The following is a 23213-nucleotide window of genomic DNA, read 5'->3' as shown; positions in this document are numbered from 1 at the left end:
TCTCTATAGAGCCCTGCAGTTTTGTGAATAGTCTGTGCCCTGAGTCTTTAGGGCCTCCTACCTGGGCCGACGGACACTCCATGGATGCCTGGCCATGAGAAGATGGTGGGGACACAGCTCATTTGTCTTGAGATTTTACTTTGTCCTTTCAGGTTGAAGCATCAAGATTCCTTGGCATTAATATCCTTCCCAAAAAGGATTATGGAACTTGTGGATTTCTGAGAGAGAGACCAGATGTCGGCATAACCCGGAGACCCATAAGTCACCCCCTCGCTTAATAGAGCAGGTGTCGTTTCTTGGAGTTTGGGTGAATGGGTCGAGCTCTGCTCCCAGTTTCTATGAAGCTCTTCACCCACGTGGAGGTAATCCTGAAGTCTGACTGCCCGGAGACCACTCTGGAATCAGTTCTAATAGAGCTCTTGACCAGGGGGCTCCTTCGCTGGTCCTTTATCAGATCTCCCAGCCTGCCTCTCACTCCCTTTGACCCGGTGTTCAGGAAGCACTCGGCCTTCGGTGGTTGTCATGAACTCCCCTGGAGCAGGCACGACAGGAGCGGCGGGACCTTCCCAGGGCCCTTGCTTGCTGGCAGAAGACGTGTGGCTCTGAGATGAAGTCAGGGTCTGTCTTCCCTTGCTGGACGGCAGTGCGGGGGGGGCTGTGACAGAATCTTCTTCTTCGGGGGCTCCGTTCAGCAGCCGAGAGCACGCCCAGATGCTCCTGGAGTAGTAAGTGTGCAGTCATCTGGGAGAGTCTCTCCTCTCGTCTCCCATGAGAAAGAATGTATTTCCCCTCTTTATGGTAATTCATGGTTTGAAAAAAAAGAAAGTGAAGTCGCTCAGTCGTGTCTGACTCTTTGCAACCCCATGTTCTGTAGCCCACCAGGCTCCTCCACCCATGGGATTTTCCAGGCAAGAATACAAGAGTGGGTTGCCATTTCCTTCTCCAGGGGATCTTCCTGACCCAGGGATTGAACCCGGGTCTCCCGCACTGTAGGCACACACTTGACTGTCTGAGCCACCAGGGAAGTCCCTTAAACTATAAATTCATAGTTCGGTTCTGTTCAAGCCTGTGATGCCTCCTGCTGGAACGTGCGCTCAGCTTCATGAGGCAGGTAGAGGAGGTGGCCTTTGCTGCTGCAGTGATGGGAAGGAGGCAGGGTTTCTGGACCTAAAGAGGCTGGAGTGCAATGGGAGACGTACTGTCAGTGCCGGGAGGGACTGGAGAGACCCGGGAGCGTAGGGGAAAGGCAGCCTGCACAGCCAACAGGCCCGACTGCCACGATTCCTACTAAAGCAAATATCCTCAGAGGATGGGCAGGGCCGGTCTGTGGCTCTGAGTCCATCTAGCTGGTAGACACGCACTGGGAAAGGCCCAGCACAGAGCAAATGCCCCCAAATGCCTAATGAAAAAGACAGTTTATTTGCTCATTTTTAACTTTTTACTATGGAAAAGTTCTATGTAACAATGGAACAGGATATTTAACCCTCCCATATACACATTTCCCAGTTTCAACAACTATCTCAAGGTCAGTATTGTTCATCATTCATTCTCATTACCCCTCAACTCGGAATATTTTGAAGCAAACCCCAGCTGTTGTATAAATTTTATTTGTAAATATATCAGGACACATGACTAAACGATAAGGACGTTTTAAAGGCAGTCATAGTCACAGCTAAAAAATAAATGACGAGTATTACCAAACAACCTACTGTTATCAAGTAGCTTCTCAGACATTGCTCAGATTTCCTTGACTGTTTAAACTTTAAAACTTTAAACTTTAAAGTTTTAAACTTTATTTTTCAAGTCAAGTCAAGACTGGTTTGTACGTAGCCCTCCGTGACTCTCTCCTAAATTTGTTTTAGTCTGTAGGTCTGTTCCCTTTTGCTCCAGCTTTTTTTTTTTTTTTCCATCTGTTTTTAAAAACATCAGAATTTCTTCTTAACTGTGGACTCTCCCATAGTCTGGACCTTGGCTCATGGATATCGCTGGATCTCCAAGGTGTGCTTTTCCTGGTGCTTCTGACCTGGTAGTTTCTGCAACTCTGTAGCAGATCTGGAGGCTGTATCGGTTGGAGTTTGATGAGTATCTGGGCAAGAATCCTTCAGGGTCATGTTGAGTTCCTTCTGTCAAGAGGCATCTGATGTCTGATCCTCTGTCTCCTGTCATGTGAGCAGGTGACTTGCCCTCATCCTTTCTTTCTAAAAGGACTTTTTCATGCCGATGTTTCGATTATATTCTCTCATCTGCATTTAGCACCTTGACAACTTTTATAAAGAAAAACAGACCTTCATAAACCATTTTGTTCCCTTGAGGTGTACTTCAAATAGGAAACTCAAAGTAAGTTATTGATTCCTTCCCCTTAATTGTTGGAGAACAAAATGCCGGCCCACTGCAGTATTCTTGCCTGGAGAATTCCATGGACGGAAGAGCCTGATGGGCTACAGTCCACGGGGTCGCAAAGCGTCAGACACGACTGAGCGACTTCCACTCATCACTCACTCCCTTTAACACTGACTCTCAAAAATCTGTGTCGTTTCTCTGGCGCCATCCTCCAACGATGACAGCTTCGTTATCAGTTCCTAGATCTGCACGTAGTTGGTATGTTTCAATCCATCTTCGTTCTTAATTTTAGCCTTTGAGAGACAGAGTATGTCTCTGTCTTGGTGATTCTTGGGTGGCTATCATGTAGGATGTGCACTTTTTCAAAATGTGGGCGTGCATCCTTTCTATGTAAAGGTATTTTCCTTGAATTATTCTTTAACATTTGTTCTATTTCATTGCTTTGAGTTTCCATATTGGTGAAGCCAAGTACACGGCTTGGCTCTCAAAGCGTTTCCTCCCCTTTTATTTCCAATTTCTTGGATCTCTGGGATGTCTTTCCTGTCTTTCTTTGGTCCGGTATCCCTTTCCCCACTGAGTCTGTCGGTTCTGGTATGTGCTGCTATTGCATAGCATCCGTCATCTTTGAAATCTCTAGCTCCTGTTCAAAGCATCAGGTAAAGTCTCACCGGCGCGTGGGGCTGTCTTCCCACTTTTCTGCCTGTGTGCATGTCCGGGCCACGCTCTTCTGCTGTTCTCTCGCTGACCTGATGTGGGGCAAGACAGTGACCCAGGACGGCCTTGCTGGTTCTGGGCCCTGGCGCCTCCTCTGGTGCCGTCACGTGCCCTCTGCTTCCTCACGTTCCCCAGGCCGCCTCTTCCCTTTCCTTGGTATCTTGTCTAAAGATTGCTGAGATTATGCTCGTGTCTGTTTCTCCAAGTTCATCCCTGGCTTTATCCTGCAAGGGGCACCCTGCTCGCTGACCCCCGTGGGTCACCTTGGCCCCTTTGCAGTCATTAGCCCAGAGGCCCCTCCAGCTTCAGTGTCCCCGCTCTCAGAGGCCACAGCCAGCAGCTGCTCCTCCGTCCATGGCGTCACAGGGTCCTGGGGGTTGGGGCCCTGGGACGGGCCTCTGGCTCCTCCCGGCTTCCCCGGGTGGCCGCAGATGCCCTGAGGGTCCTTGGTGCCACGGTCAGGCACCGCCCACTCACAGTGTGAGTTCTGGGGACCCCTCACCCCGTAATTTATGAGGGCACTGTCTGCAGGCTTCTTGTTCTGACAGCTCTGCCTACTTTTGTGTGAGGACCTGGATAGATTAAAAAGCATCCTTCGCGGCATTTCACATCAGGAGGTCTATTTGGTCTTAAGCCTCAGGACAGGCACCCCTAAGCGTCCTGTGACATATGATGGGTGTGATCAGGCCATCACGTTTCCTCCAGGGCCCCCAAAGGTGATTCCGGCTGCAGCCAGTGGGGGCAGGAGGGTGGTATGGGTTTCGCTGTTTTGTGACAGAAGTGACCCAGCAGCCTCTATGAGATGCACCGCACACCCTCAGCCTGAGGGCACCCGGCTGCTTCTCAGGGCTGAGAGTGTGGCGACCTCACGGATGCAGCTGGAAACTGCCTGCGAAAGGCACAGTGGGACCTGCGTGCTGTGGGGCCTGGCATCGCCTCTTGTCACCTGCTCGGTGACACTGCTGGTGCTCTGAGGCTGCCAGTGTGGGTCCCCAGATGAGGGAGGCAGCCACACAGGGCCCAGGACCTGCCTGAGGACCTCTAATCTCCAGGGGGTCCTCTCAGCTTTAGCTGACGAGCCCTTAAGACGACCACATAGCTCCCGCAGAGTCGGGCTGGGGGCAGACGTGGGGTCGGGCCTTCTCCAGCAGCACGGTCGCCTGTCACTGGACCTGGGGAGCCTGCTCTTGGTGCTCATAGGGGCTCTTCCCCATGCACAGGGGCCACCTGCCGGCACGGAGACATGTCTTCCCAGGCGGCCTCCCTGGGAAGTAACAATGGCCTCCGAGACCAAGTGCGCCTGCAGCTGGCACCCCTCCACCCCTCCAAAGGCCCATGCTGACCGGGCTTCAGAGAGGTGGGGGTCGGACGGGGGTCTGCTCACTTCCTCATCCCCTCCCTCCACCCGCCTGACTCCTGGTTCACAGTGCTCTGAGCACGTGGACAGAAAGGCTGGGTGAGTGAGGTCAGCTCCGTGGAGGGGCTGCTTGGCCTCCAGAGAGCAAAGAGCAGCTCCGTGACCCCCAGAGCCCCTCCCGGGCAGGTGTCATCACATCGGGGGTCAAGGGGTGGGGCCAGGGTAGGACAAGCAGGGCTGAGGGGAGCAGGGCAGGGACGGGCATGAGGGGGTTGGCCAGGCAGTCAGCAGTCAGCGGGCAGACAGAGCAGAGGGCAGTGAACTCCAGCTGGAGAAGGAGTCCCTGAGGTCTGAAACAGCCCAGGCTGCAGCCTGGAGGCCTCGGCCTGCTCCTCCAGGGGGTTCTGTGTCCCTGCCCATATCAGGGCCTCGTCTCTGCCCATCTTAGAGCCCCATCTCTGCCCACATCATGGCCCCATCTCTGCCCACGTCAGGGCCCCATCTCTGCCCACATCAGGGCCTCGTCTCTGCCCATCTTAGAGCCCCATCTCTGCCCACATCAGGGCCTCGTCTCTGCCCATCTTAGAGCCCCATCTCTGCCCACATCATGGCCCTGTCTCTGCCCAAGTCAGGGCCCCGTCTCTCCCACGTCAGGGCCCCGTCTCTCCCATGTTGGAGACCTGTCCCTGCACACTGGGGGCAGGGCTGCTCCACGGGGCTGGGGACAGTGCTTCCTGCTCAGCTCCCATGGCCCCCTGACTGGGGTGAGAGCCCGGATGTGCCCTTGGCCATGACTCCGTCCTGGGGAGGCATCCTCCTCGATGCCACCGTGGGCTTTGAGTCTGGACCTCCACATAGGCGAGCAGTGCCACTGAGCTGGTGCCCTGCACCCCAGCCCAGCCAGGGGCCTGGAGACCACCTGGCTGATGACCCGGTCTTCTGCCCAAAGGCACCCTCCCATGCTACACCAGCGAGGCTGAAAAGTAGAGAACACAGATCTTTCCAAGTTGGCCTCATCCGAAGACCATTTGTTACAAGCCACATGGCAGTGTCTGAGGCCCCACCAGGCAGAGATTCACAGAGACTTGATTCCTGCAGGATTTCACATCCTGTCTCACACCGGAGTTACAGCCTGGCAGCATCTTGATGATAAATTCCTAGCCCTCTTTGCCAGAGGAAAGAACAGATTCTCTCCATCGATTAAATTAAATAAAAGATGAGATGTCATCCGGCTGAACAGAAGGCTGGAACCCAGCCTGGGGAAGGGTTGGTGGGGATCGTCAGAAGCGCCAGAGACAGGGAAGGGGAAGTATCATCACGATTGTCACCACCATGATTATCACTGTTGTGCCACCACCATCCTTTCCATCACCGCCACCACCACCACCACCATCATCACCATCACTACCACCACCACCACCACCATCACTGTTTTCAGACCTGTCATTGTGCTGAGGAATTCACATGCCTCCTCTGAGTTCTCCCAGCTGTAAAATGAGCCTCATAGGGTTGTGAGAGGGATTAAATGAGATGGTGCAAGTAAAGCGGGAGGAGAGGGTTTGACTGTGTTTTCAGCAAATGTCAGGCATCCTCTGATGGGGCCGCAGGGTCTCTGGGCCACGCTGTGCTCCTTATTTCCGTCCTTCCCTTCAGGCAGCATCTGGCATCTGGTGCCCCACCTGGAATAATAAATAATCATAAAAAGCACGCCAAGGAAATAGCCATTCAGGAGTTGTTTTAAGTCCAGGAGTCATTTAGGAAGACGCGAGCCTGTGGATCTCAGCTCCTCGGGATATTGAGGATAAATAACCACATGCCCCGTTTCTGCGCCCTGGCAGGGAACTCATGTCAGCTGCTGGGGACCTGGACCCCACCCCGGCGGACCTGCTGGCCAGGCACGAGGAGGGGCAGAGGAGCGAGTCGGGGATTTGGGCAGCAGGAGCCGCAGGACATGCCGCCCTTAACCTTTGGGTCTCGGAGCAACAAGCCCTAGATGACAGCAGTAGACACAGATCCTGCCGGCCAGGGCTTTCCAGACCTCTTGGTGGGCACGGTGGGTGTCCTGCCCCTGCTCATCAGCAGCAGGAGAGGGAGGTGGTCACCTGCAGGGAGAGGCCGGTGGGACCTGCCGGAGGCATCTGCTTTTGGTATTTCCTGCTTCACATTTTCAGGAACAAATTGGTCAGAGGTGAAGGAGGCCGGCTTATCACATCAATGGGGACTGCAAAATTGGGAGACAGAGCTAATCTCTGTCAGAATCGAGATGTTTAAATATTTCAACAGGACTGAAAAACAGGCTCACAGATGGAGGCGTGTTGGGATCTTCCTGTTCAAACTGTTTTTCCAAAGACAGGGTCCAACGTGCTCCCATCACCTGCCCCAGCGTTGCAGGAAGTGTGCCTGCTGAGTCAGTGGACGGGGCCTCGGGCCTGGAGAAGCGCACCCCTCCCCTGTGCACCTGCTGCGAAGAACACCGCCTTCTGAGTCAACCTCTCCCGCCCTCTCTCCTTCCCTCCCTCCTTTCCTTCCTTCTCTCTCCCCTCCCCTTGTAACCTGGACAGTAAAAAAGCAAAAACAAAAATCCCTTTCCTTTGAATGTAACAGGCAGCTGGTCGGTGGCCATAGTTTCTTCTCCAAGGAGACCATTCTGACCCCAGGACGGCTGCACTGAACCCTCAGGAGGCGGAAGAGGCGAGTCTGCGGGTCCAGGGACTGGCCTCCAGGCAGGGGCAGAAGTGCCAAGGCCAGTGGCCCGAGTCCCTCAGCCCCAGATAAACACAGGAAAGTCCGTCGTTTGCAAAAGAACTTGCTGCCTCTGGAATCCTGCTGTACCGCGTCTGGTCTCAAGCATCCGCCGGAAGCATGTGCTGCCCTGGGCTCACGGGCAGGGTCAGAACGCCCTGGCACACGTCTCATGAGCGGCTCAGCTGCTGGAGCTCAGAGGCGGTTCTGGGGGAGGGGCGGGATGGGAGCAGGAGTGGGGCAGAGCTCAGGGCAGGGCTTGGCCCCCCTGATGTCTCCGAAGGGGGTGCAGGAGGCAGGGGACATGCCCCTCCCCTCACAGCAAGGAGACCCCAGCCCTGCAGTGCTCCCCACCCCGACGACCACCCCAGGGCTCAGGTACCCAGCTGGGCCCCTGGGGACAACGCCTCTCACCTTCTGTATGATGTTGACTTTACTCTATTTTTCAGTATTAGGATTTACTTTTAGTTCTAAGTTTTTCAGACTTAGGATGAAAAAAATATTTTTAGCCAAGTTTGCCTTTGCTTTTGATTGACTCTAATTGAACGATTGCTCTGCAGTCTGGAGAGCATCCAGTGGTTCTGAACAAAATATTTTGTGGAAAAAGCTGTAATCCGCGATCACCGCATGTTCCTATTAATCTTGTTTCAAGTTACAACAATGCGAGCCTTGTTTCCGCACTTCTATTTTTAACTAATGAAAATTTATTACAAAGAAATCCTCATTATACCCTCTGCAGTGAGCTACGATGGCAAATCCATTGGCAATTTTCTTTTTTCAAAATTCCACATCGTGGCATAAGAAGCGGAGAATGCAAGGTCTCCTGAAATCGTTGGGCTATAAATAAGATTCCCGAATGGGCTGAGCAAGCAGGTTGTTTTTCGTTGGACATTCTGTGTGCGGTTGGATTAATCCAGATTCTAACCCCGATGCGTGGCAGCCCCTGTTGGACGTAGCACATGGTATACTTATTCCACGTCCCTAGCATGTCCCAAACTGCCAACCTGCATGTCTTCATGGCACCCTGGTCAGAGCTGGAGGAGCTGCAGGCCTGGTGAGGCTGCCCTGGCTGGGCAGTTAAATGACGCTATGACCTTAAAGGGGGCTTCCCAGGTGGCACCAGCGGGAAAGAACCCACCTTTCTTTCAGGCAATGTAAGAGACTCGAGTTCGATTCCTGGGTGGGGAAGATCCCCTGAAGGAGGGCCTGGTCACCCACTCCAGTATTCTTGCCTGGAGAACCCCACAGACAGAGGAGCCTGCTGGGCTATGGGCCACAGGGTCACAAAGAGTTGGGCATGATTGAAGCAACTTAGCACGCAGCACCCATGACCTGGATGGTTGCCTCCTCCTCCCCAGATGCGGGGATAGAGATATGCCCAGACCATCCTGTGCATTGCCCTGACCTCCGTTCCTACGTGCTGGGAGCACCTTCCGAGTGGTGGCAACCACAAATGTCTGCAGATGCTGCCACAGGCCCCCCCGCCAACAGATCACCTGGGGAGCCCTGATCATGACTTCCATTAGGAAACCCGGAGAGGCATGGTGTGCCTTTATCCCCGCAATTCCTGGGGTGCAGCAGGCTTTGGAAATGCACACGCCCTGCTGTTCTGGACTTGTGAGCACCCAGGATCCAGTCCTGTGTGCAGGAGGCAGGAAGTCATGGTGCTTCCCAGCGGACTTCTCTTTAGAACTCCCGGGAACGGTGGCCTGTGATCAGGTTTGCACTGGCCTGTTGATGTCACTGCCTGCAGTCAGTGGAGGCCGTGGTCCTGGAGGGTGGGAGAGTCATTGTTGTTCAGTCACTAGGTCATCCAACTGTGTGTGACCCCATGGACTGCAGCACACCAGGCTTCCCTGTCCTTCACCATCTCCTGGAGCTTGCTCAAACTCATGTCCATTGAGTCAGTGATGCCATCCAACCATCTCATCCTCTGTCGCCCCCTTCTCCCGCTTTCAGTCTTTCCCAGCATCTGAGTCTTTTCCAGTGAGTCAGCTCTTTGCATCAGGTGGCCAAAGTATTGGAGTTTCAGCTTCAGCATCAGTCCTTCTGATGGATATTCAGGACTGATTTCCTTTAGGATGGACTGGTTGGATTTCCTTGTAGTCCAAGGGACTCTCAAGAGTCTTCTCCAATACCACACAGTTCAAAAGCATCAATTCTTCAGCATTCAGCCTTCTTTATGGCCCACCTCTCACATCCATTCATAACTACTGGAAAAAGCGTATCTTTGACTATGCAGACCTTTGTCAATAACTTGGTGTCTCTGCTCTTTAATATGTTGTCTGGGTTTGTCATAGATTACCTTGCAAGGAGCATCTTTTAATTTTGTGGCTGTATCCACGAGGGGTCTGGGTGTCAGACCAAGGGTGCCTTTTGGGCAGCAGGGGTCCAGTCGGCACCTTAGGAGATGGAGAGAGGTTGGTTGAGAGCGGGGTGCTGCGGGGACCAGTCCCAGGCAGGGCCGTGTCAGGGAGCAGGAGGGAAGGAGGTGGGAGCAACAGTGTGTGTTTGGTCAGATGCTTTCTCTCAGCAGCGAGCATCAAGGTGCGGTAGAGGGAGGTTTCCAGCTGCTTCCAATACGAGGAGTGAAACCACGAGGACCTTCATCAGATGGGCCGTTAAACAAACGATGCGAGCTGTCGAGCGGCTGATTCATAAAGGGGGGCTCTCTCTCCTTCCTCCGGGCCGCTCCGCCTGGCCCCTCGCCATGCCCATGCTGGGTCCTGCTTCCTCCCTATGGCTGCCCCTGGGCTCATGGTCACCTAGCTCTCCCTGTCCTTTGCAGAGTCCCCAGGGTGTGGTCCTGTCTCACTGCCGTCACTAAATCCTTCCTTTTGGGCTAAACCCCCAGACAATGCTTTCTGCCCTCTGGGTGTAGATAGAATAATTTCCCCATGACTGTCTTCCGTGCCTTTGTCCACTGTCGAGTCATCTCTAAAAGCCAACGTGGAACCAGGTTCAAGACGCAGTGACTGGTTCAAGCGGCAGATTTGCTCCGTTCGCCCCGGTGACAGTGGCCTCGGGCGGGGAAGCTTCGGGGCCGGTTGGCCTCCTTCCTAGGCTGTTCTGAGTGCTCTCAACCCTCAGGCCCCACCGAGGTCTCCCTCCGGCCATGCTATCCTGTCGGGGCTTCCGTCTCCACTTTCTGCCCCAAACGCAGCAAAGCAGTTTGCATCCCAAGAGCCAAGTCTCATCTGAGCTGGGCTTTGCAAAGTGTTCAAAGACTCTGCTCCTTCCAGGGGCCTGGAGGGCTTTGAAAGGTTGCAGTGAGAATCAGGTGAGTTTCCAAGGTCTTGGCTGACTCTCTGTATCTTGTGCCCCAAAGGACGGAAGGCCACGTGAGTCCTGGGCCCGAGGAGGCGGAGAGACAGGACGTGGGTGCCAAGTCACCCCTGCCCCAGATCCTTCAGCCGCTGGAGGAGCGAGCAGCCCGCTTCCGAGACATGCTTCTGGAGAGAGGGGTAAGGGGGCCCCCCGGCGGCTTCCTCGGCGGGGGTGGGGGGCGAACTGGCCGTCACCCCCTCAGGACCACGTCCCCTTCCTCATCGAGCTGTGGGCAGGCTGCGTGCAGAACATTCAGGGGCCGGAAGACGCGCAAGGGGACCAGTCCCGGGAGGGAGCTAGGCTTTGGAGGGTGCAATGCGTTGCGGGGCGGTTCTTGCCGCCTGTCCACGGACGCGGCTGAGAGGTGAGCAGATGCGGGTCTCCCAGAAGGGATGGTCCCCAGGACGCAGCGCTGGTTTGTGTCGATGGCCTTCCTGCAGGAGCCCAGCCAGCTTCTACGTCCAACCCTCCACGAGACACGCCCTGAGGTGACCTCACTCAGGGAGGGGCTCGCACCCCTCTGGGTCAGCCCAGTGGGTTTCATGCAGGTGGGATGTCTTCACGGTTGTTGACTTCTGAATCGCCTTTGAATTGAAGGGGGACACGCATTTTATAACCGAATCTCCTTCCAATGACTTTTATTTCCTGTTTTGGCTTTGGGGTAAAAAAGGAGCCTGATACAGTAGTTCAGCCCAGTTGGATTTCTTCGTAAGATGAGCCCGAACACAGAAGGCAGTGAAAGGAGCTGGTGTGTAATGATGATTATAATGAACACTGTAAGCGGCCTTGGGAATGCAAAAGCGAATTCCCTCTGCAGTCAGCACCCAGGACAGGCTGCCTCCTGTGAGGCCCCTCCCAGAGCAGGTGCAGCTGTGAACTGAGGGGAGGATGGTCTGTGGAGACCCCGACTTCCCTGGGGAGAGCCTGAGAAGGGCTGGCACCTGGGCAGGCAGGGCCCGAGGGCTCCCTGGAGCTGAGCCAGTGTGAGCTCTTGAAGAATTAGGAGAAGGAGATTATCTCAGCCGCACTCCGAGGGGCCCCTCGTCTCCTCCGCACCATGAATTTTAATGCACGCGTCGTTTTATCTGTCTGGAGACACACTCAAAAGTAAAATACAGCCCTCGGCGTGAGGACCTGGAGGAGAAGCAGGCTTGTGATCTCAGAGTGGCAATGCCCTGTGTCCAGTGTGAAGTCACGAGGACGCTGAGGGACGTGTGAGCTCACACGTGCAGGACCCATCCCCGGTGTGGACGGAGGGCAGGTTGTTTTAAAAAACATGATTTTAAGAGTTATATTTACTAGGCTAAAATGCTGTTTTAAGAGAATCCCTCCCCATACAACTTTCTTCTGTCTTTCAAGACATAGAGGTGATTGCATCACAAAATCCTGTAGGATGGGATGGCCTTGGAGGGATGCTCTTGTGAGGGATGTATCTGTGTGTGTGTGTGTGTGTGTGTGTGTGCTGTGTGTAGAGGTGCGTGTGTATGTGTGTGTGTGCTGTGCGTGTACACACGTGTGTCTGTGTGTCGTGAGTGTATGTGAATGTCTCTCTTGTGTGTTCTGTGAGTGTATATGTATGTGTATATGTGCTCTGAGTGTATACATGTGTGTGTCTGTGGGTGTTTGTGTGTGTGTACTGTGAGTGTATACACATGTGTGTCTTTGTGCCGTGAGTGTGTGTGTGCCCCGCTGTGTGTTCTGTGAGTGTATATGTATGTTTCTCTGTGTGTGTGTGTGCTGTGTGTACACATGTGTGTCTGTGTGCCATGAGTGTATATGCACGCCACTCTGTGTGTTCTGGGAGTGTATATGCGTGTGTGTCTGTGTGTGTGTGTGCTGTGAGTGTGTACACGTGTGTGTCTGTGTGCCATCAGTGTATGTGCGTGTCTGTGTGTGTGTGCTGTGTGTACACATGTGTGTCTGTGTGCCATGAGTGTGTGTGTGTCCCGCTGTGTGTTCTGTGAGTGTATATGTATGTGTCTGTGTGTGTGTGTGTCTGTGCTGTGAGTGTGTACACATGTGTGTCTGTGTGGCGTGAGTGTATATGTGCATCTCTCTGTGTGTTCTGAGTGTATACACGTGTGTGTCTCTCTGTGTGTTCTGAGTGTATACACATGTGTGTCTCTGTGTGTGTGTGCTGTGAGTGTGTACACGTGTGTGTCTGTGTTCTGTGAGTGTATATGCATGTCTGTGTGTTCTGGGAGTGTATATGCGTGTGTGTCTGTGTGTGTGCTGTGTGTACACATGTGTGTCTGTGTGCTGTGAGTGTATATGCACATCTCTCTGTGTGTTCTGGGAGTGTATATGTGTGTGTATATGTGCTCTGAGTGTATACACGTGTGTGTCTGTGGGTGTCTGTGTGTGTGTGTGCTGTGTGTACACGTGTGTGTCTGTGTGGCGTGAGTGTATATGGGCATCTCTCTGTGTGTTCTGAGTGTATACACGTGTGTGTCTCTGTGTGTGTGCTGTGAGTGTGTACACGTGTGTGTCTCTGTGTGTGTGTGCTGTGAGTGTATACGCGTGTGTGTCTGTTTGGTGTGTACTCCCTACCGGTCCCACCACAGACCCCACGTGGCCGATGTGCCGGGCTCCCCTGAGCCTTCCCCTCACTCCCTGCTTGGCCCTCACTGCCCCGTGCTCAGCCTCCCCACATCAACAGCAAAGACGTGACCTCTCCCCCTGGCTAAGGAGAGGGGGCCAGGAACGCGGGCCAGAGTGCCAGGCTCTGGCCGCCCCGGCCCGCTGCTCCCACGCTGGAGAAGTGGGTCCACCATCAAGTCCCAGGTGCCCCAGGAGCATGGAGCCGGCTGGGTTTAGAAGCCGTCACTGCCACCCGAAGGGGCTGCTTGCTCCGTGGCCATCGGGCCAGCCTCAGGGTCCTGGGGGCTTGTGCCCAGTGTCACCGCCGGTCTGGGCCCTGAGCTGTCTCATTCGCCTGCCCTCCTTGCACTCTTGGCCTGAGGTCTCTTTCCCGGGAGGCCCTCCGAGGCCTGCCTCCCCGGCTCCCTAGCTGACACGTGGAGCCTCACGGCTGCTCTGTGTGCCTTCCTCGTTGCCAAGTCGTTGTGCTGGGTCCTGGAGGCAGGGGATTCTCTGATGCCCCACTGGGCTCCTCGAGCCTGGCTCCAGGCACTGGCTCCCAGAGGCACCCAGGGACCTCCTGGGATTCCCTTCATGTCCAGACCCTGGTCTTGCTGCATGTGCCCTGGGCCGGCCCAGCGATGATCAGAGAGCAGGCCCGTGGAGCCTGGATGAGGGCGTGTATCTCCTGGAGCAGCTGTTCTTTCTGTTTCCTTCTCCTCCACTCGTGTGTCCTCGAAGCATTTGCAGGATAAAACATCACTCACGATAAAGCAGACTTCTCTCCCCACAAAGTCGCCAAGAAGAGGAGTCTTCTCTGCAGACCACGGGGTGGAAGCGCCTGAGTCTTGCCGCCATGCCTCTTCTGATGGCAAGGACAGTGCAGAAATAGTCACAATTCTGAGGTCTGAATGAGCCCAGCCAGTCTGCCCCAGTGGAATTAGCTGAGAATTCCCAGAGAAGCGGTGCACCGTAAGCACTTGAGAAATATATGCAGCACTCATCTCATCGATGCCTGGATTTCCACCTCTTCGTTTTGGAAACCAACCACATCCAACTTACCTGCACAGCATGATATTAAGCCATTTAGAGGGTGAGGACTGCCGGAGACCCCACCCCGCCCTCCCAAGGACACTGAGTCTACGTGGTCTCTGACGCACCCCAGAGCCCTCAGCTGAGCCATTTTACTAAGGGTGTGTTCAGTGCATTCTTGCCTCATTGAGCTGATTCCATCCAGCCTTGGTCCTTAGATATATTCACATATGAGAATCAGCAAAAACAATGTGGAAATGGGAGGTACCAGCCCCAGTACTCTGGGTTTTCCCAGGAGACAGAGACGGGGGTGAAGCTGAGACCCTCATCTTACAAGGATTTCAGAAGAAGCTCACATACCCCTCAGGAATAGAGAAGACCAATCTGAATGTACTGCTGATGTCATAAAGCAATGCCCACATTTATGACTCTTGACTTTATAAAGTATGTCGGCAGATTTTATGAGTTACTCATGCTCAAGAGGCTTTGATGGCTAAGCCCATCAGATTTCTAGCTGCTTAAAAATGAGGCTGAAAAAGGTCACCTTTTTCATAGACTGAGTGATTAATAAGATTTTTTATTGCATTTGTTCAGTCCTTCAGCTCAGAGATTCATGTGCTTATAGAAAGAGGGAGCTAGGTGTATGGATTTCCAGTAGTTTAAAAAGGGCATGGTTTGGGGTATGCCGTAGGGATTTTGGCTTGGGGAAAGGCCTTCAGTTTTGTGGTTTTGTAATATGTAAGTGGAAGGCTTTGTTTTTATATTCTTTCACCAGTATAAACCACAACAGAGCTCTCTTTAAACTTCAGTCTATAAAGGGCAGGATTAATTGAGTAGCAGCTGATTAATTTAACCCTGTCTATTTAGATAAATGCATTAGAGACATTTTATCGAGGGGCTCTTCCTTCTGCAAAATAGCCCTCGGGAAGTGGCTTTCCCAGAGGCCAGGAAAGAACGACTGTTCCATAACCTTGACTCTTGATTCAGACGCTGCCGGGTCCCTCTGCAGGGGAACCACGGCCAGCTTCGCAGCTGCGGCAGCCCTGGGGAGACTGACTGGCGCAGTGGGCAGCCCTGCAGCCGAGACCCCTGGACTTTGGATCTGAGTCTGTGTTGGAAAAAGGAATTCACAGTCCGCACACCCCCCCTGGCTGAGCCACAGGGCTCTCTCTCTGCACTAAGGAGTTGTTGGTGCAAGGGCAGTCCAGATGAAGGAGAGGCTCTTCCCCTGGTGCCCTCCTGCCATTGCAGCGGCCGTGCCTTCTCCCTTCTGCCAGGTGGGGGGCAGGAGCACCTCCCCTGTGGCTGGCGTCTAGTGCCCCCTTGCCCAGATGCGTAGGTGGTGTTGCCTGAAGCTGTAGTGGCCGCTGGGCCAGGACGCTGGGGGAAGGGCTTGGTCCCCCTCGTGGGCGGGTATACGTCCGTGAGATGGCCCTGGAGGCTAAGCCCCTGAGTCCTGGAGGCTGTCAGGAGCTTCTCCAAGAGACGCATCCTTGCTCCTTAGGAAGTTTATCTGCTTCGTGCTCGTATGACAACTCTTCAAAGTCTCGCCAGACACATGCCACTAATAAAATAAGATTGTGCCATCGAAGGAGTGCATGCTCTTTATAGGAAAGAAGAAAAATTCAAAGGACAGAAATAAAAATCACCTGAGGTCCTAAGACACAGTTGTTGCCATCAACGGATACCTTTCCTTCTAGCCTTTTTTCCTAAAAGCAGATTTTAAGGCAATAGCAAAATCAAACATTCGTATTATATAGTGCAATACATATCATACAGTATAGTCATACAGTATAAGCAGGACTGAGCCGTGGTGAAGCGTGGCTGAGCCAATTTTTTATTTTAATTGTCTATTAACTCGGGCTGTGCTGGGCCGCCACTGCTGCCTGCAGGCTTTCTCTAGCTGCGGTGCGAGGCTCCTTATCGTGGCGGCCCCTCTCGTTGCAGAACACGGCTCTAGAGTGCCGTGGGCTCAGCAGTTGCAGTGTGAGGGCTCTAGAGCTCAGGCTGAGTAGCTGTGGCCCCGTGGAGCTTCGCTGCTCCTCGGCATGTGGCACCTTCCCTGGCCAGGGATCAAACCCGTGTGCCCTGCGTTGGCAGGCAGATTCTTAACCACTGGACCGCCAGGGATGTCCCATTTGTTTTTAAAAGATAGGTAATTTGATAAGGTTCAACCTAATGTATACATTTGTATACTGCTTTCTCCTTTGAAGCAGTTTTAAAATATTATAAACCTTTGGAAACGTTTTTGATGAGGATATAATTGTCAGTTCATTGTCCATTCAAAGGGCCCTCATTTTCATTCATTTAGCCTGCTGCCCAATTTTGCTAGCTTAAACAGTATTCCAATGACCGTACTGATGCATGAATGTTGGTTTATGTGTGTATGGGATTGCTTCCTGTGTGCCGGCAACATCTAACCTGTATTATCAAATTGTTTTGGAAAAAGTTGTTTTCACGCAATGTATTCTCCCAGCAGTGCTTGAAAGTTCCTGAAAATTTGTTTTCTCAGCACGCTCCACCACCACTGAATAGTAAGGAGCATAGATATTTACTACTTATTATTTTTTGAATCTCACGGTTCCTTCCCTTTGATTTGTGTTTTCTCTCGGCTTTTGTGCTGTGGTTCTTCTTTCCTGAATTAACTGCCACAGCTTTTGGTGATTCCACTCTGCAGATATTACTGTGGTCACCTCTCTATTGGTGATTAGACAGCGGTCTAACAAGATGACCCGAGGGGCCGGGCACGTGGACCGCCCACTCCAAGCTTAAGATAGGAGTATAACTAGCCATAGTGTGAAAACTAAGTTAGGTGAGATATTGTGGGATAACAGTGCAAGATTTTATTTACTGATCAAAATACACACACACACGCACACACGCACACACACACACACAATGCAGAAAGCGGTAGAACACGCTGAGCACTGGGAGATGGGGAAGAAGTCAGCAAGCCCCAGAGTCTGTGGGGGGCACCCAACCCTCAGTCATTTCGGGATTCACCTGGGGGTCACCTGGCTCACGAGACCTCTCCACGTGCTGACCATTCCCTCTAAATTTAAGGGTGGAGCGTCTCCAGGGGCAATACTGCACCAGGGAGGGGTGGGACCAGGAGGAAACCCTCCACTTCCTGCCCAGCGACTGGATGAATCGCAGGCGGGTTCCAGCAGGTTCTACATGGTGGCTCCCTGGAGGGACCTCCTCTCTCTTGCATCGCCCTCAGCCCTTCTCCTTCCCTGAGTCGGTGGCCTGTACGCCTGGAATTCCCTCCCAAACATCAAGACGACCCTGCGTTCCGGGCAGGCTGAGCCCGGAGCGCGGCCTGCTCGCCGCATCCTGAGTTCTGCCCGCCTCAAGCCGCCTTGAATTGTCAGGAACTCCAGAGCCAGAAATAGAAGACACAGCTGTGTGTTCCAGGAAATTGGATAAAGAGGGTAATGGTGTGAGTGCTAATTGCAAGGAACACGCCGTCTGTCATCCGCAGAGCCGCAGGCAGCGAGGAGGACGCAACAGAGGCCCAGAGGAAGGGAGGGCGGGCGGACGGGGCGCGTGTTCGCACCCGACCTTCAGGGTCAGGGCTGGGTTGGGGGGCGGGGGGCAGCCCTGCAGGGAGGGGAGGCGTGGAGTGCGCCGCTGACGGAGGCGGTGGTGTTGGGACCGGGCTGGGGGCTGGAGGTGGAGAGCCAGGAGGGCACCCCTGCCAGGCAGGCAGGCGGTGGCCCCTGACCCCTGATGGGGGTCAACCCTGTCCCACGATGTGGCAGCAACAGTCTTAGCTTGGGGGCTGCGCCCTGGCCTGGGTCCACGCAGTTGCTCCTTCCCTGTGCCTGTTCTGAACGACAAGCTCTGGTGTCGGCCCTTGTAGAAATGGCAGGGAGCGCAGTTCAGACACTAAGGATGAGTCGGGCCGGGAGAGAGTCTGCCGGCAGGAGGCTGGGAGGAAGGAAGGGCCTGGCCACCAGCCCAGCCCAGGGGGCCGCTGCCCGAGGTCTCCTGGTTCCCAAACGATGGTGATGCTCCAGGATGGGGCTCCAGGGGCAGGTCAAATAAAGATGTGTGTGAGCGCTAGCCAGAGCCCTAACCTGGCGGCGTGGGCCATGCCCACACGCATTTGCACCAGGACGGAGCACCGACCTTCGCCCGTGGCAGGGTGTCACCTGGCGTCAGCACCCTGAGGTGTTCAGATGCTTCTGGGAATATGTTGCCAACTGTCAGGAGATGACGCGAACCTCACAGGACACAGCCCAGGAGAGGAGATGGAACCACCCCAGACCCAGCCAGGCTGCAGGGAAGGACTGACTTCCACAGGAGAGGGTCTCAAATGGGCTGAAGAATCCCACTATCCAGGACCAAACCACATGTAAAATGCCATAGTGTCAAAGGAAGGTCTGTTACGCAGGTGAGGGATGAAGACCAAGGTGGAGAATGAAGGCCACGTTGGAGGCAAGAGGGTGCATTCGTCTCAGGGACCTGCTGCATGGGGACATTCCAACAGCGGTCTCAGGACTCCAACCCTGGGACACCCATCCCAAATGACCCCCTCCCTTGAGGCGGGCTGGCCTGCGAATAGGATGGAGGCGTTCCCCTGTGATGGTGTGGTAGTATGTTACGTAAGATGAGGCCTCACATATAGAGATTCTCCCAGTGGTTTTCAGGAAGCTGCCCTGTTGCAGAAGGGGCCACGACAGGGAATGTGGGGACCCCTGGGAGCAGAGAATGGCTCCCCACTGGCCTCCAGCAAGAAAGGGGAGGCCTTGGCCCTGTCCCACAGAATGAGCCTACCAGGACGTGCCTGCAGAGATGCAGGCCTGGGGAGGGTGGTCCTCCATCAGGAGTGAGTCTCACAGTTGAGGCAGCAACAGTCATCAGGGTCCTTTGGGAAGAGTCGGCCTGGTGGACGAGGCCGTGCCCTCCTGCAGGCACTGCCAGGCCCCGTTTCACTTGGCTGTCCAGCCTGCCCGTGGGCTCCAGCCTCGGTCTCGGGCCCTGTGCCCGGGCTGCCCCTCCCCCTCACGGCACCCTCCCCTGCACGTCAGAGCACGCGTTGGCACGGCTGTCAGCTTACGTGACGCCGTCTGTCTTCTCGTCTTTCCTGCCTCGTATGTTGTCCAGTTGCTCAGGCGTGTCTGACTAAGTCTTGTCCCACTCTGTGCCCCATGGACTGTAGCACGCCAGGCCTCCCTGTCCCTCACTATCTCCCAGAGTTTGCCCAAGTTTGTGTCCTTTGAGTCAGTGATGCCGTCCAACCATCTCATCCACTATTGCCCCCTTCTCCTTCCACCCTCAATCTTTCCCAGCATCAGGGGCTTTTCCAAAGAGTTGACTCTTCACATCAGGTGGCCAAGGTATTGGAGCTTCAGCTTCAGCATCAGTCCTTCCAATGAAATTCAAGGTTGATTTCCTTTAGGATGGGCTGGTTTGACCTCCTTGCCTTGTATACAGGTTGTAATTCCCTTTGGAGCCAAGGATGGTATCTTTTCTTTTTTTTTTTTGTTTAGTTTGTTATGCATCTAGAGCTCCTGAAATTCTCATCACAGTGGTGGAGTCAGTTGTGCGACGCCAGTTCTTAATAATCACCGGCCTTTTGTACAGAGCTGGAAGCTTGAAGGGGTTTCCAGGGCTCCACGTGATGGACTGACCCTATCTGATTGGGCTGAATTGAAGTTGCCCATCCCTTCTCTCCATGTCCACCCTAATGCTTACGTGGTCAAGCGTCAGCTCTGGCTGAGCAGAGGGACCATTCTGCCCTGATGTTCTTCCGGGGTACCCCCCACCCCCTCACCCCGCCATGACATGTCCACACTTCACCGTGTTCTTAATCAGTTGAGAAAGATCCCTGGGTGGAGCTTGGTTCACCCTGCCCATAAAAGAGCTCATGAGTTTTAAAAAGAATTTTGATTTTTATTATTGAATACGGAAACTGTCAATTTAGAAAATCCTTATAATCCTTATAATGTTCCAGGCAAGTGAAAGTTGTTCAGCCATGTCTGACTCTTTGCGACCCCATGGACTGTATAGTCCATGGACTTCTCCAGACCAGAATACTGGAGTAGATAGCCTTTCCCTTCTCCAGGGGATCTTCCCAACCCAGGGATCAAACTCAGATCTCCTGTATCGCAGGATTCTTTACCAGCTGAGCCACAAGAGAAGCCTGTTCCAAGCAAAGCCCATGTCTATTGAAATAGTGTCTCTACCAGCCATACTGTAACCTGCTCAGAAGTAGGAGCGGGTGGGCCTTGTTTGTGAAACCTGCCCACCAGCTTCTCCTCTCCACTGCGCTGAGTCCGTCCCCCGCCCGGGCCCCTGGGTGCATACCGCATCTGGCTCTTCCTGTTGCTCTCAGGACAAGCCCCTGGTTCCTGAGGAGGCCAGCGAGTGTCCGCACATCCGCTCAGGCCATCTCTCCCACTTCTTCCCAGCTCCGCACAGCCTCCTACATCCCCCGAGACCCCCACATTCCCCCGGTTCCCGGAGCCTGGCCTCGGCACCACGAACAGCCCATGCTGCACCCTCCCAGGCCCCTCCATGGGCCAGGTCCCGGCACCATCTGCCCTGGAGACAGCCCCCCCTAGGCCAATAGGGGCCCTTCTCTGTGCCCTTGGCTCCTGGGCACATCTCTTTGTGCCCAGAAGGACACTCATGCCCCTGGGAGATCCTGAATTCACTTTCTGTCTTGCCGCCCCCCCCGCCAACCTCTCAAGGTCAGTGGCCTTGATTTATTTTCTCTGAACCCATAGCGCACAGCAAGGGGCCCAAGACATAGCCAATATTTAGTTAATGTTTTTAAGTGAATAAATTATTTTTGGATGACTTAAAAGTTTCGCTGCCCCATCAGCTGAGAATCTGGAAGTCTCAATCTCCCAGCAGCAATGAGCTGCTCACCTGGATCTCAGGTCCCAACACCTTCTCCGATAAGAGGGACCAGGGCTTCTCAGAGAATGCTGATTCTAGGGCCAAAGCAGTAGAGACAGGAGCTGACGCTGGAGCGTCTTCAAGGGCCCAGAAAACAGAACAGTGGGGATACACTCCTGGGATGCAGGAGGCAAACACAACAGCCAACCTGGAGCAATCTGGGCACAAACCAGCAGTCAGATTAGATTACAAGCCCAAGTATGAAATAAACATCCATGAGTTTAAACTGACATAAACAGATTGAGCTAGTAAGTAAATGTGGGAGAATGGATATATACCCCATCCAGAAGGAGTCCAAGGAACTTGTACAGATTCTTCCAAATCACGAGATGGGTCAAGCCCCTCAAGTGGCGTCATCGACTCAATGGACACGAGTTTGAGCAAACTCTGGGAGACAGGGAAGGCCAGGGAAACCTGGAGTGCTGCAGTCCACGGGGTCACAAAGGGTCAGACACGACTGAACAATTGAGCAACAACAGAACAGGCACACGGAGAGAGACTGCACAGGAGCAGGCACACGGGGACTGCACATGGAGCAGGCACACGGAGCAGGTGCACAGAGCAGGCACACGGAGACTGCACACAGAGCAGGCATACGGAGCAGGCACACGGAAGCTGCACATGGAGCAGGCACACAGAGCAGGCACACGGAGAGAGACTGCACACAGAGCAGGCACACAGGGCAGGCACACGGAGCAGGCACATGGGGGCTGCACACAGAGCAGGCACACAGGGCAGGCACATGGAGACTGCCCTCCCAAGAGGACAACACAACTTAGGGCAAAAGAAGAAATGCAGAGAAGAGAGGCCTCGGCCAGACGATCGAGCTCAGCACCGGCTGTGATATGTCACATTGACAGTATGGACCTTGATAGGAAGCGCACGTTACTCTGGGGTCTTCCTCCCCAAACCCACAGACCCAGTGGAACTATGAGAAAAAGTGGGACAAAACTCAGCAGAGGGGCATCTCATGGAACACCTGACTGGCTCCCCTCAGAGCGGCCAAGGTCATCCAGACCAAGGAGAGCGAGAAGCTATATCACCCCTAAGAGCCCGAGGAGATGTGAGAGTGTGTGTGGTGTCTGTCCTGGTGGGGCCCCAGGACAGGAGAACATTAGGCAAAGACTAAAGAAACTGAGCCAGGCGCAGACTCCGCTAACAGCCGTGCGGTCCATCCAGCACGCCAGTGTTGCGATGTTAGCAATACAGTGAACCGGGGGTAGGCTGGACGGCAATTTCGCAGTATTCTCGAGAGTTTTGTGTAGATCCAAACTACTATAAAATAAGGCAGTTTGGTTAAAAAGTTACCTACCTGAAAAAGGTTTAAATGTTGATTAAAAATCAATTAAAACTGTGCCAAATTCTAATTACAAGACACTGCCCTCTGTTAAGGCCTGTGCCATCCTGAAAACTGTTACAAGTATAATTTCTCCTCTCAAGATATGACATTTGAGAATGTCTCAGACTCACAGAGACAATCAGGGCTTTGGATCAGGGCACTTGGCCCTGGAAGATATCCAGGGAAGACATAGTGTCATGAGTCTAGAAATTAAATTTTCTTATGCTCGAAAAATTGATTTTCTTAAAAGTTTGACAAGTCAAACACTTTTAAACGCCGCTGCGTCCCCAAACCCGTGGTTCCTTAGGGCTGTTTCTCAGCATCGACCAGTTCATTGTGACTCAGGCTCAGCATTAGACGTTAAAAGCAACTCTATTGAATATTTTTCTTCAGGTGTCAGCGTTTTCCACCTGGGAGAAAGAATTACACAAAATCGTGTTTGATCCACGCTATCTCCTGCTGAACTCGGAGGAGCGAAAACAGGTAAGGTGGTGGGAGGCACGCTGACAGGCTCGAGAGACGAGGCTTTAAACTGATGCTCCGTCCAGAGGTTTCTGTGGACGAGTGGGTGCCTGGTGTCTTTGCTGTGTCTGTGGGGAAGCTGTGAGGTGGAGTGCTAGCCCGTGAGCTGTGAAGGGAAAGTGCCCTGGGTGCAGATGGGGGTTACCCTTGTTCCTGCTCTTGGCGAAACGTTTGGTCAGGACCCCCAGAGACAATGCTTGTATTTGAAGGTAAAAACTCAGTGTGGGGGCACGTTAACCATATCCTAGATGACTGGATTAAAAAACTTAAGATCCAGTATAAGAACAGTGACATAGGAGAGGTCCAGGGAACATAGCAGAAGTAACGAGTGGACGTTTCTAGAAAGCA

General features: G+C 53.6%; 1 protein-coding gene across 1 annotated transcript in view; it reads left to right on the top strand.

The window, feature by feature from the left end:
• The window catches only part of TCERG1L (transcription elongation regulator 1 like), a 197247-nt gene that overhangs the window by 164282 nt on the left and 9752 nt on the right, over positions 1–23213 (top strand). Inside the window, exons 9-10 of the mRNA XM_069567708.1 lie at positions 10482–10617; positions 22737–22826. Coding sequence (XP_069423809.1) covers positions 10482–10617; positions 22737–22826 — 226 coding nt within the window. The remainder of the gene's footprint in view (positions 1–10481; positions 10618–22736; positions 22827–23213) is intronic.

Source organism: Ovis canadensis, chromosome 22, assembly GCF_042477335.2.
Source record: "Ovis canadensis isolate MfBH-ARS-UI-01 breed Bighorn chromosome 22, ARS-UI_OviCan_v2, whole genome shotgun sequence".
In the NCBI taxonomy this organism is placed as follows: domain Eukaryota; kingdom Metazoa; phylum Chordata; class Mammalia; order Artiodactyla; family Bovidae; genus Ovis; species Ovis canadensis.
This window is presented reverse-complemented; position numbering and strand designations above follow the sequence as displayed.